This window comes from Lycium ferocissimum, chromosome 1 (genome assembly GCF_029784015.1).
Source record: "Lycium ferocissimum isolate CSIRO_LF1 chromosome 1, AGI_CSIRO_Lferr_CH_V1, whole genome shotgun sequence".
Classification (NCBI taxonomy): Eukaryota; Viridiplantae; Streptophyta; class Magnoliopsida; order Solanales; family Solanaceae; genus Lycium; species Lycium ferocissimum.
In genome coordinates, this window is record NC_081342.1 from 57,150,643 (window position 1) to 57,164,290 (window position 13,648).

At 35.6% G+C, this 13,648-nt stretch overlaps 1 protein-coding gene across 1 annotated transcript in view; it reads left to right on the forward strand.

The window, feature by feature from the left end:
* Positions 1–1,567, forward strand: part of LOC132065562 (uncharacterized) — a 30,282-nt gene extending 28,715 nt beyond the window's left edge. The window contains exon 2 of the mRNA XM_059459007.1: positions 1,133–1,567. Within this exon, the coding sequence (XP_059314990.1) occupies positions 1,133–1,567 (435 nt within the window). The remainder of the gene's footprint in view (positions 1–1,132) is intronic.
* The last annotated feature ends 12,081 nt before the right edge of the window (positions 1,568–13,648 follow it).

Below are 13,648 nucleotides of genomic sequence, written 5' to 3' on the forward strand. Positions count from 1 at the left end.
TCTTTATTTTCTTTTTTTTTCCTGTATTAACTCTCCGCTACTCGGTACAATGTTTGGCGTCCTTTTTTTTTAGGGAGGTGTTCCCCCCCCGGGTAGAGGGGGACGGGGGGTTTTATCTGACTTACGAACCCATCTCGGGTTTCCCCATTGTGACATTCTTTTGTGATATATTTGGGTATGACGGGGTCCTGTCCCGTCCTTATGTCTCGATATTCTAGTAGAGGCTCATAGATACATATATGTGGGTTGTAGATGTCTTATGATTCCCTCAGTGTATATTTTGTATATCATTTTTGGTAATCTCGTGGGCTAATGCATATATATGTACATGTATTGGAAGTGATAACGATTTTCTTATGATAAGTTTCGTGTTGGGGATAATACATAATCAGGATGGGCTTGATGGCAAGTATGATAAGTGGTACTCGGTAGGGTAGCTCCGAGTGCCCATCGTGGCCCCTAGTCTGTTCGTGACAATTAGAGCCCTAGGTTACCCAGTGGTGTACTTCAAAGATTGCCCATTCTCGAGTGGAAGTGGGAGAGGATTGCCATGGATTTTGTTGTGGATCTTCCGAAGACCCTAGGTAAGTTTGATTCGAATTGGGTAATGTTGATGGTTCCCAAATGCTCTTTTATTCATTTGGGGTTTTTCTTTGAAGTTTAATTTTACATTAGCTTATGAGGTTGGGGGGGGGTGCCCTTTCTTCTATCGTTGGGGTATTACTATTTCACTTCCTTTTTTGGAGCGTTTTTCGGTGAGTTGGGTCCCGGTGGATTGGGTCAATTTTCCCCCTCGAGGTGGGCGTGGGACCTTTCCCATAAAAAAACGAGGTTTAGCGACGGACGAATTTCATAGCTAAACCAAAATCCGCCCTATTCTGTTACTAGGGCGCGCGGATTAGGGACTACGACTATGCGACAAATTCTGCTAATTCCAATTTTTTAGAGTGTCGGGTCTTCGGGGTATGTTAGGGGTTATTATGGACTTTTGGTGGTTTGGGGCCCCTCCCATTAGCTGAGTTTGCAAGCATAACATCGACTATCACTCGAGTATCGACATGGCGCCTTTTGGGCTTTGTATGGTAGGAGATGTAGATCTCCGGTTGGTTGGTTTGATGCATTTGAGGTTCAGCCTTGGAGTACGGATCTATTGAGAGGGTCTCTAGAGAAGGTGGGGGTTATTCAGTCCAAGCTTTTGGCATCTCAGAGTCAACAGAAGATATATGCAGATCGGAAGGTCCAAGATTTAGAGTTCGTCATTGGTGATCAGATTCTGCTAAAGATTTCACCCATGAAGGGTGTTATGAGATTTGAGAAGAGAAGTAAGTTGAGTCCGAGATATATTAGGCCATTTGAGATCCTTGATCGTGGGGTTGATGTTGCTTGTGAGTTGTACACTTTCGAGCTTGGTAGGTGTTCGTCAGGATTTTTCATGTATCTATCTTTGAAGAAGTATCATGCCGATGGTACTTATATTATTCGTTGGGACTTGGTATTGCTTGATGAGAATCTGACTTACGAAGAGGAGCCTATTGCGATTTTGGATAGGCGAGGTTCGAAAAGTTGAGGTCTAAGGAGATAAACACGGCCAGAGGTACGATGAAGCATGCGTCTGTTGAGGAGGCCACTTAGGAGGCCCGTCGAGGTCCGACTGCGTAAGCTGATATCCTCAGTTGTTTGCCGATTCAGGTACTTTTCTATTCTTTTCCCTTCATCACTCGAGGACGAGCAATGGTTTAATTGGTATCTCATGTAACGACCCATTTGGTCGTTATTAGCTTATCGATGCTTTTGACCCTTTCCCAAGCTTGTTTAGCTCATATTTGACCCGAGGGGATCGTTGACACCCTTCCCGAGGTCTTTGGATATGATTTGGGTGACTTTGTGGGAAATTTGGGCTTAACGCGAAAAAGAGTTGACTCAAAGTTGACCTTTTGGTAAACGGACCTTTTTCGGGAATCCGTCGATTTCGAAAGGTTCGGATGATCTTTTAAAACTCGTGTGTATATTCAATTCGGTTCCCAATGCACTCGGGTGCATTTTGGGACAGGTTGAAGAAGATTGTTTTGAGGTATCGGGGTTGACTTCGACAATGAGACCTCTAGTTAGGGGTCTGAAGCCACCGAGTGCGTTAGAAGTAGCGTGTTTTTATATATGTCTACATATATGGTTTGTGAGCAGATAGTCTCGGGTGATAGTCAGGATTCGGGTTGAATTAGTGAAATGGGGTCATGACAGAGAAGGTGTTAGGCATTCCCCGAGTCCTGTGGTTCTAGCACGGTCACTTTTATCAACTTATACTTGGCTAAAATTTATTCTTGGAGAAAAAGTGTTTTAATTGTTTAAACCTAGTCTTTCATTAATTATATATTATTAGAGTGTCAAGGAGCGGGATGACCCACATGACTTTTCTTTAATTATATGCATTTAATAAAACAAGGTTTTGTCCACATAATTGACACAATTATTATTAGAGGTCAAGGAGCGGGATGACCCACGCTGACTTTCTTTAATTGTAATAGTTCAGCAGGAGCGGGTCCATGCACATGGTCAACACAATTTAAAACGCGCCTAAAGAGTCTACATTAAAAACAATTGTTGTCTCTAATCAGGACTTATTTCTTTATTAATATTTTTACTCTTTTGACAACGGGTTTTGAAACATGTTCGCAACCTATCTCGCTCTCTTATAATTGGTTTTACCACTCTTTTCTTTGCAATGAAATTTAAAATATATTCGCATCTCATCTCGCTCATCTCACATGTATTTATTAATTAGGCCTTCAAATCAATCTTGGACCAAAAGCAACCTTTAATTTTTAACCCGAAATAAGCAGTCCATTATCGAAACGACCATAATATACAATTATTAAATAATATCCATATCAATGTAGTCTAATAGTAAATTAATTGGACTCGTTTTAATATACAAACACCTAAAATAACGTAACCAAACAGATATGAAAGAAAGGATGGGTAGTATCTCCCAAATTCGATTTATCTTTAAACAAACAAACCACAACGACAAAATATACAGCAAAAACAAGAAGAAGAAAAAAAAATCAACTAAAAGTATTATGATTAAAATGAATGGGACTAGAATATGGATATAGACACCTGAGCTTTGGACCCATTTAAGAAGTTAAGAAAAAAAAAAAAAACATCAGAATTTTATTCTTTTGTATCAAAGTTTAAACATGCATATAGGAAAACCCATTCAACATTTAGCATTATAAAATGACTTTGGAACATGAAATCATCTTCTCAATGAAACATGAAAGAATATAATGAAGCAGGTTCATTCAAATAACTTATAAAAATAGAAAAATACAAGTAAAGAGTGGACCTTTATAAGCTGAAAAAATTCTTCAATACATAAGGACCAACGATACTCCAAGCTCACGTACAAGAACGGACTACAACGGGGAACTCGTAGCCGACCGGAAGACCTCAACTTCAATCAAAGTGATGTAACGGGATCAGATTTTTGTTGGGTTTTATTGGGTGATTCAACAAGGTTTACATGGTACTGGTGGTTGTTTGTGACTGAAACAGTGGTGCAGCTTTGTTTTCCAGTTATTATCCATGGAGCAAGATGAAGCTTTAATGGTGATTTTTGGTGGCGAAGATGACTATGGTGGGTTCACATGATTTTCCGGTGAAGACCAATGAATAATAGTCTCTCGTGCTCTATATCTATATGTGCTTTCTACTCGGATTTTTTGGTCCAGTTGCTGCGGCTATTAGGTCTAGGATTTGGGAAGGATAATAGAAGTAATCATAAATCAAAATGGCTCCTACGGCTGATGAGAATGGTGTAGTCTAGGTTAGGAAATTAAGTCTAGCTTCCTTTTTATAGACCGTCTAATTTTTGGTGAGTTTCCTAAAAGGTCCTTCTAATACTAGGATATTTTTATTTCTAAAATGGAATATGTCATGGGTATGGGTAGGAATGAAATTTGCCATGTGGCAATATGGTCTTGGTTCTCCTTTCTCCCTTTTTTTATTTTCTTTTTTTCATTAAAGGTATAAAGTAAAAATACTACGATAAATATATTAATCAACTACTTTTAAACCAAAAAATAATAAAACATAAATAATTATACTAAGGAAAAATTCAAAACTAATTAACTAAAACCACGATTTAAAGAAACCTATTTTTGTAAGTTTTCTTTCTTTGAAACACAAAACTTGTAATCTAAAAATGGTGAATAGTTTTGTCCTTTTTTCGTTTCCACAAACAAAACCTACTAAAATAAAAATAAAAGTTAAAATGTCAAAGATTAGACAAAAAGAAAAATCAGACACTAAAAATGTGAACAGGTCCCAGGAGGGTCAAAAATCACGTGTCTACAACAATCAATTGGAAGAAAATGTTAAACCTAGTTAGCTATACATTCTCTAATGTATACTGCTAACTATACAATTAGCTCACAAAAAGTTAGCTTTGTCATATCTTATCTTCATGCTAGCATTTGTCTTTGATCCAAAATATAAGCTCCAATGGCTCCTCTTGGCATTTGTTGTAAGTTCTGGATTATGAGAGGATTGTCTAGAGTGGTAACATGTTTAGCTAAGTAGTCTGCAATTTGGTTCCCCTCTCTATAACAATGCTTGAAAGTTACTTCTTGTTGGTCGACCAAACAAATTTTTTCTTCAATAATATCCTTAATGACCAGATTGCTAGTGGTCCTGTTTTTCAACATTTCCACTACAATCAGAGAATCTGATTCAATGCAGCATTGTCTATAATCATTGTCTTGTATCCACTGTCCAGCATATTTTATAGTCATAGCTTCAGTCATGTTGTGATTAGTACCTTAAATGAGGATTGCAAATGAAAAAATTAGATTTCCTCCATTATCTCTTGCTATTCCTCCAATTTCGGCTTTGTTAGAATGCTCAATATATCTACCATATGTGTTAATTTTGATCTTCCCAATTGCTAGCATATTCCATACCACCTTTTGAATACTTGCTCTTGGTTTAAGCTTTTCCACAGTTTCACTTAGCTGGTACCACTGCAGATCAAACTTGAACTTGGGAAATGCTTTGTCCATTATTACCTTGATATACCATAGAACTTGTCGATGCATTCTTCAGATATAAAATCTTCTTTGGTCTCCATATCTGCAAGCACATCTTGCTGTCCACATTTTCCAATAAATAATAATTAGTAAAGTTTGGATCATCATCTTGTGCATTTTATTCTTAGTTTAAGTCTGCCACCAATCATGTAGAAAAAATCTAGCAGGCTTGAATTGATAGTTGATTCCTAGAGGTTGTCCAAAAAACAACTTCCATAGGACAAATGCAAGATCACTCTCAAAGAAAAATGATGAATAGTCTTCGGCTGAGCATTTGTGCAACATAAGCAATCAACTGACATATCCACAAACCTGCAAATAGAATTATTAGTGAAATGTAACTTACTCTTGCCAAGCCCTGAAAATCAAATGATCTTTTGATCTGTGAGCTCTGCTGCCATTCCAAGCATCCTTGTTTGAAAAATTCCATCAGCTGCTGGTTCCCATATGAGATGAGCCTTTTTTACATTTGATTCAATTTTGATGGTGTTGATATGTTGGCACAACCAATCAGACAGAATATCACTCAACCTCTGAGCGTCCCATCCATTGCTTATGACGAAAGTTCCAACTCTGGTGCTGCTAGAATGAAGATAGTCTGGACAGTATTGAGTAATGGCACCATATCCAGTACAATTATTCAACCAGGAGCTGCATTGCCCATTTTGAATACTCCATTTCATTTAATGTTGTTGAAGATTGTGACAATAAAGAGTCTGAGGATAATGGCTAACTATGGAGAATCGGGTCTATCTATAGATTTCTTAGATGCCTAATTAGTTTGAAGATTCTATTTATATTTATCTTTGCAGTAGTCCAACTGGAACTCAACGTGAAGTCCCGTATTCGAATGTATAAATAGATGAAAAGGTGTATTATGTAACGTACAAGAAATACGTACAATAATTAATCTTTTATTCTCTCTCTTCCCTATAACTTGTGTTTTTTCACACGGTATCAAAGCATAACTAAAACGCACTACTAAAAAATCACATTTTTCCAATTCAAATTTCGAGTGAAAAATGTTGGGTGGGTATTTCTCACTGAATGTCAGTAGAAAAAACCTAAATAATATGTTTTCACACAGAAATATTAGAAAGTTTTCAGGATTTCAATGGACACTTGTTTCTTACCATGTGTTTTTTCCAGTAAGCTGGTTCGGTGAGAATGAAATGAAAAAATTATATTTTATAGCACACACTTCCTACTAAATGTCGGTGAAGAAAACCTATATTTCTAGTAGTGACTAGGCTTCATCTAAACAAAACCATATTCATCTCAAATCGAACATGACTAGAATATCTTCATCCACAGTTTCCTTGTCCCTATCGTTAGGCTCTCTACACCATCAATTGCTTCATGTTCTTTCGAAATACGCGACATCCTCAGATCAGCGTCAGAGCTACATCCCTAGCTATGGGTTCCGACGAATCAAATAAATTTACTTAAATTTTATATTTGTATTAGAAAATGCATTAAATATGTATAAATAATTAATTGCGAACTCAGTAACTAAGCCGAGATATGAGTTTGATGGAAAATTTAGACCCATAAACTATAAATTTCTAGCTGCCCATCCTCCATTTGAAGAGGAAAAAAAATGAGCAGCTGTATATACTCCATCAATCCCAATTTATGTATTATATATATATATATATATATATATATATATATATATATATATATATATATATATATATATATATATATATATATATATATATATATATAAGTATATCTTGAATAGAATGTCACCTTTCTATAATTGAAAATAACTTAATTTTAAAATTTTCTTTACCCTTAATGAAATTTTATGACACAAAACTATCTAAGGTTTGTTTTAGACTATAAATTTCAAAACTATCTTTGTAGTAAGTGAAATGAGTGCATAAATTGAGGCAAGTGAGCAATAATTAAGTATATATCCAGTCATGCTTTCATCTCCAAGTTATGAGGAGAGGATCATCGTAACAATCGAATCATAAATCTTCCCCAAAAACTAGCAAGGCTTTATAATTAGATGAAGATGTCAAAGACGCACCCTTCATCCCTTCGAAGGCGCACCCTTTATCCCTTTGAAGGGGCATATATATATATATATATATATATATATATATATATATATATATATATATATATATATATCATCTGCTATTTTATTTTTTCCTTCAAATTATGAATATTGGTTGGATATATATATAAAATCTCCAAGTTGTGAGGAGAGGATCATCGTCACAATCGAATCATAAGTCTTCCCAGAATCTAGCGAGGCTTCAGATAAAGGTGTCAGTGCACCCTTTAATCCTTTGAAGAGGCAAATATCTTCAACCAATATTCATAATTGTTGCGTTCTTTTCGTTTTCAAAATGCTATAGTAGTTTTGCTGTTTCATTTAATGTGAGGATGTTTGATGGAATATCTAGTCTAGTTAAAAAAGAAAGAAATTTTAGAAACCTCTGGTTTGAAACATGCATGTGATGTTAGTATGACATTTATGTCTGCAATAAGGCTATTAAATGGTGGGATAGCTAATAAAAATCCCGGGTTAACTTGTGAATTATTTTATCCTGTATTTGGTTTTGAATATTAATTAGTCTCATGATTATTTTATCTCATTATTTTTATTAAAGTAGTTAATTAGCTATCTCATATGAAAGGCGGGAAAACTAAATTTTGTATTAAAGCAGTTGATTAGCTATCTCATATGAAAGGTGGATAATGAAACTCCTGGGATATACCATCCCACCTACCAAACTACTTTTAAGGTAAATTAAAAGTTTAAAGTTAAATTGCTTCTTACAGAAATGTGTTATTTGTTTTTTAAAAAATATCAAAAAAAAAAAAAATGTATCACATAAAATGGGACTGGGGAATAGTTTTTATGATATTTTTTAGGGCAAAGGTGCAAATGTACCCTTCAACTTTGAGATTTGGAGCAGATATATCCTCATTAAAAATGTGGTTTATATATAACTCTGTCGTTACACAAATAGTGCAAATATACTCCTGTCGTTGCACAAATGGTGTAAATATACCCTTTTCGCTGCCAGAACTTTTTTGAAAAATCATTTAGCTTATCTTTTAATTAAGAAAATATCGCGTGGCTTAAAAAAAATAAGTCTACCCATTTTTCAGTAGATATTTTTTTACAACCACGAGACAATTTTTTTTCTAGTGGGTTGTCTCGTTCGTTTTTTTAAAAAAAAAAAATATCCTTGGCTTTAAAATAACAAGTCTACCCATTTTTTTAAATGAATCACACTCAACCCATCAGAAAAAAATTACCACGTGGCTTTAAAAAAAAGTCTACTAAAAAAAATAGGTTCGTAGACTTATTTTTTTAAGGTCACGCGACATTTTTTTTAATTAAAAACAAACTAATTGACTTTTAAAAAATAATAAAATTGTCATCGAAAAGGGTATATTTGCATCATTTGTGTACCGGCATGGGTATATATGCATCACTTTTTTAACGAGGGTTATCTCTACTCTAAATTATAAAGTTGAGGGGTATATTTGCACCTTTTCCCTATTCTTTATAATACAATTTTTCTTGAGTTTTCTGTTTTTTTCAAAGTATACCGAAAATGATTATTTTTTAGGAAAATAATTACATTTCGTCTGACATTGAATTAATCAATATTTTGCCACCGGGGCAGTCTCACGTAAGACTGGCGAAAATATTATTATTTGAGCAGTCTATAGCTTTTTCTTTAATTATGATTTTTAGAAAATTTTAAAGTATTTTAGCAATGAATTTGTGATATATATACTACTAATTTCTTTTTTACATAATCTTATAGTAGGGAGTTACCCTAAAAAAAAAAAATCTTATATAGGTAAATTTCATTTTAGGAGAAATAAAATAACTCAACATTTTATTTCTCATAGAAATGTTAATGTGTCCATCTGCATGCTCCATATTCATTCATTCTTTCTTGACAAAATGAGTAACTTATGATCTACTACAATTATAATAAAACTTCAGTGGCATGAAAGTTAGTTTTGCATGAATAACGTCTGGAAATTTCAATTTGCTAATTGTAGTAAATGAAAATGAAGCATTGAGGCAGACACAAAATTTAAAGAATAAAAACGCAAATAACAACCATCTCATGGTGGGCTCTCTTACGGAATATAAGGATGTTCGTCTGATCTCGATGCGGTCATGTTTGGCGTTGTTTCTTGGATTTGCTGTGTTTGACAATTCAATCTTTTTTTCGGTAGTGTCAGCTCCCTGGATTTCTTGGAAGGATATCTAAAAACGTGTGATGTTATAATATAGATACAGATTAAAGAGCCATGCAAATAAATCACACAATCTATCATATACTCCCTCCGTTCCAAAAAGATTGTCTTTCTTTCTTTTTTAGTCTGTTCCAAAAAGATTGATAGCTTTCTATATTTAGAAACAATTTAACTTTATGAGATGATTTACAGTCACACAAATATTTAAGGCTTGTTTTGGACCACACATTTCAAAAGGCTTCCTTTATTTCTTAAAATTTATGTCAAGTCAAACTAGGACAATCTTTTTTGAACGGAGGGAGTAATGATATATCATGAATCAATATTTTTATGTGACACTCCATGAGCCAGGGGACCTAGAAAATCATCTCGCAATATTTCTACATCTGAATCATAGTGATCGTGAACTAGCTTATGGACGGGTACAGCCTGACGACCAACATGAGGAGCTAGTTACACTAGAAAGTCCAAAATTTTCTCAATTGGATCATCACACTGTTGGGGCTAGTTTGCTCTGACTAGTCGAGGGGAAGCAGCTCTTATACAACTGAATGAATTGGAGCATGTGCTCGCCCAGTGGCCCTTCCACGTTCTTGATTACCCCTAGCATTAGCACCCTAACCTCAAATACTCTGTCCATGATCTTTACCTCTGCCTTTTCCCTTTCCTGTAACTGTAGCTGTTGCTATTGATGCAAATAAAACCGCTGAAGGCACCCCTTGATGATTAGTTGTTGGTATTCTAGCATTGTCAGCAGTATCGGAGGAAGTCAATCTTGATCTAACCATCGTATTTTGTAATGAGAGGTAAGAAATTGTTAGAACTCTAAAATGTTATATTTAACGAACGATATAGTAAGGAAAGAAGGAATTTTTTCTAATATGTCTGATAATCTCCCGAGTATTAATTAGATGTAAATATCTTTGGAAAAACACACCAATACGTAACACTCTACAAGACACGACTCGTAACTCCCTATGACCCCTAAATCTAGTTGCTCTAACACCAACTTGTCATACTCCCAAAGTAGGTAGGACGTGATTTGATGAGTTATGACATTTCATAGTTTTGATGATTTGACAAACATGCCAAGGACCAGGTCCTTGATCGTGTCCTTGACACCAATACGTAACATCACACGACTCGTAACTCCGCATGACCCCTAAAAGTTGTACTCAAAGTAGGTGTGATTTGATGAGTTATGACATTTCAACGTTTCTGATGATTTGCAAACATAGGACAAAGACAACTCCCCTTATGCATGCTAAAAAAGCTAAAGACGGTCACAACTTTATGCATGCTAAAAGCTAAAGACCAGTGTAACGTCTCTATTAAGGTCACATGCATCTCACACGATCCTCACATGCTCTCATTTGAGTTCTTATTTAAACAACATGTTTAAGAATAAAGTTTAACCTATCACTTGAAAACCTTAATATCCGCATTTTTACAAGTGCGGCCACTTTCTCTTGATGCTTTCAAGAACAAAGCTAAGATAAGTTCAAGGACCATATCTCAACAACAGAAGATGTTTTGAGTCCTAGAGTTGTCTAGTCTTTATCTTTATGATCTCTATATTGTAAACCTACACTTCTTCAAGAAAGTTTTTGTAGGTATTTAGTTTTTATCAAGCTTTTGTTGTAAACACTTGGCTAGAGTTAGTCACAGTGGTGTTAAGGTTCAGCTAGAGTTAGTTGAATCAGTTTAGTGCTTGACTAGAGTTAGTCAAGAAGGTACTTGCAATAGAGTTATTGTAAGGGGAGGGATTAGTAGTCTAATTCCTAGGTTGTAAAAGCTTATAATCTGAAACATTGCTCAGTTTAGTGAAGCTGGAAATCCTACTGAGGTAGGTCGTGGTTTTAATCCCTTGAGCAAGGAGTTTTCCACGTAAATATCTTGTCTTAGTTACTTTGTGTATTTATTTGTGAAAACAGTTCAGGGACCAGCTCCCTTAAACTGTTTTGGTGGATTCATCAGTTCTAACAATTGGTATAAGAGCAGGTTCTTTCTAAAAAGGTAACACCTAGAAAGGATCTCTCGTTATGTCTGATCCACCAAGTCTTGAGAAAGGAGAATATATCAATAGGCCACCAAGATTCAATGGACAACATTATGAATGGTGGAAGACAAGAATGCAAGATTTCATCATGGGACATGACTCAGAGCTGTGGGACATCATCTGTGATGGTTCTCACTCTCCTATGGATGTTTGTGTGATCAGTGTTGCAACAAATCCAAAGATAAAGGACGAACAAAATGATGCTAACAGGGCGATAGTTCAAAAGGATATCAAAGCCAAAAACATACTTATTAGCAGTCTGGATCAGAAGAATACAATTTTAATTTATTGCCCATTGCAAAACTGCTAAAGACATCTGGAAGGCTCTCTAAAATACTTATAAAGGAATCAATAGAGCAAAACAGTCCAGGGTTAAGATGTTTACTACTGAATAAGAGTTCTTTAAAATGAAGGATAGTAAGTCAATTTTTGATATGTATGCTAGATTCTCCTCAATCATTGACGAGCTTCGTTCTCTGGGTAAAGGATATGAGGAAGAGTCCCTTAACCGCAAACTACTGTGGGCGTTGCTAATATCATGGGAAAAGAAAGCGTGTACCATAGTTGAATCTGAAGATTTGGCAAATCTAACTCTTGATGAGCTTATATACAATCTCAAGACCTATGAGCTAGAAAAGAAAGATGAAGAAAACAAGAAGCGAAGAAAGAAGAAGAGGAAAGTTACCAAGGGTGAGAACAAAAATAACCCAGGAAATGAGGAGTTTGAATTAAATCTTATTACTGAGGAACTGTCGAAGATAGGATGCTGCCGCAGAAATGCTCAAGAAGGAAAGGAAAAGAACCAGGTCCTGGTCGACAAGCTCAATTCAAAACCTATTGGTGACATCATGGTAGAAGAGGCTCTGGATGCTTGGGAAGATACTTCAAACAAATCTGACGATAAAAATGATGTTGTGGAGGCATCCTCGATGATATTGACAGGGAAGCTTCACGATATGATTCCTTTCTTGCACTTACGGCAAAGTCTGAAGATGAGGATGACAATGAGGTAAATCTTCTTAATGTTCAAGGAAATCTAAAAAAATACTCCCAAAAGAAGTTAATATCTCTTAAAAATGTATTGATTGATGTATATCATAGATTTGTAAATGAGAAAAACACTCTAAATGAGAAAGCTGATGTTTTAGAACAAGCAAGAGATGATATAGCAGTCACTATAATGAATCTAAGGGAACAAGTTGAGGAATTGTCTAGAGATAAAGCTCTGTTAAACAGCCAAATGAAAAAATGAATAAACACGCCTTAGAGAAAACAAGAGGGGGAGGGCAGTAAGACTCGTCTTGAGATTGAAAGCAAACTTGAAAAGGCTAGGATGAGCCTCACTGATGAAGTAGATAAGAATAGACTACTTCAAAAGGAGCTAAAACAAGTCAAAACTGAACTTTAGAAGTCATTTCTTTGGACCTTGCCTTTGGATGAAACTACTGCTACGCGCAATGGTGATGATAGAAAACAGAGTTTTGGTGCTAAAAAGGTCAAGAATCCCTAAAATATGTAGGGTGAATGTTTCTCTGTGACTCAAAACTAGCGGTGCACTCATTATGATCATGCTGCTTATTATGAGGACTTGAGTAAAGCAAAAGCTAAGTCTGTATAGAGAAACAGAGAGGATGTTGAGAACAGATCGAGAAAACAGGGACCTGGTCCCCGTAAGAAGAAGAGTGCGTTACCAGTATGGGCGAATAGACATCTAGTTCACCCATTCTATCAGTACTTAGGACCCAAGTTAGTTTGAGTTCCTAAGTCCAACAAGTGATCATGTATAAAGACTGGAGTGAGAGGGGGGCAGTCAACAGCGGTTAGTACATGGTGACTACTCTGAGCAAATGATTGAAGAAATGGAGAATATTCTCTCACTAAAAGCCTTAAAAAGTGGGAGCGTGTCAAGTATTATCATGAAGAAATAATGTACTCTTTGTGTGAGCAAAAATTAGTAAGACACTCTCCTATAGAATTGAATGTGCGTACCAAGTTGAATATTTGAACCACAAGTGTGCTGAGTTGTGTCAACCGCAGAGAATTCAATATGATAAATCTCATTTTGTCAACAGATGGATATTTGATCTCTCTCAGTGATGTAAATAAGAATGATACTGGCTCTAAAGGCATATCACTAGAAATGAGATGTGCAAGTTCTCTTCTGGTAAATCAACTTATAATGAAGAACCCAGTCCTTATGAGATCAATAGAAAATAACAACAAGTTGTGTCTAAGAAAAGAAAGACAAGACTCC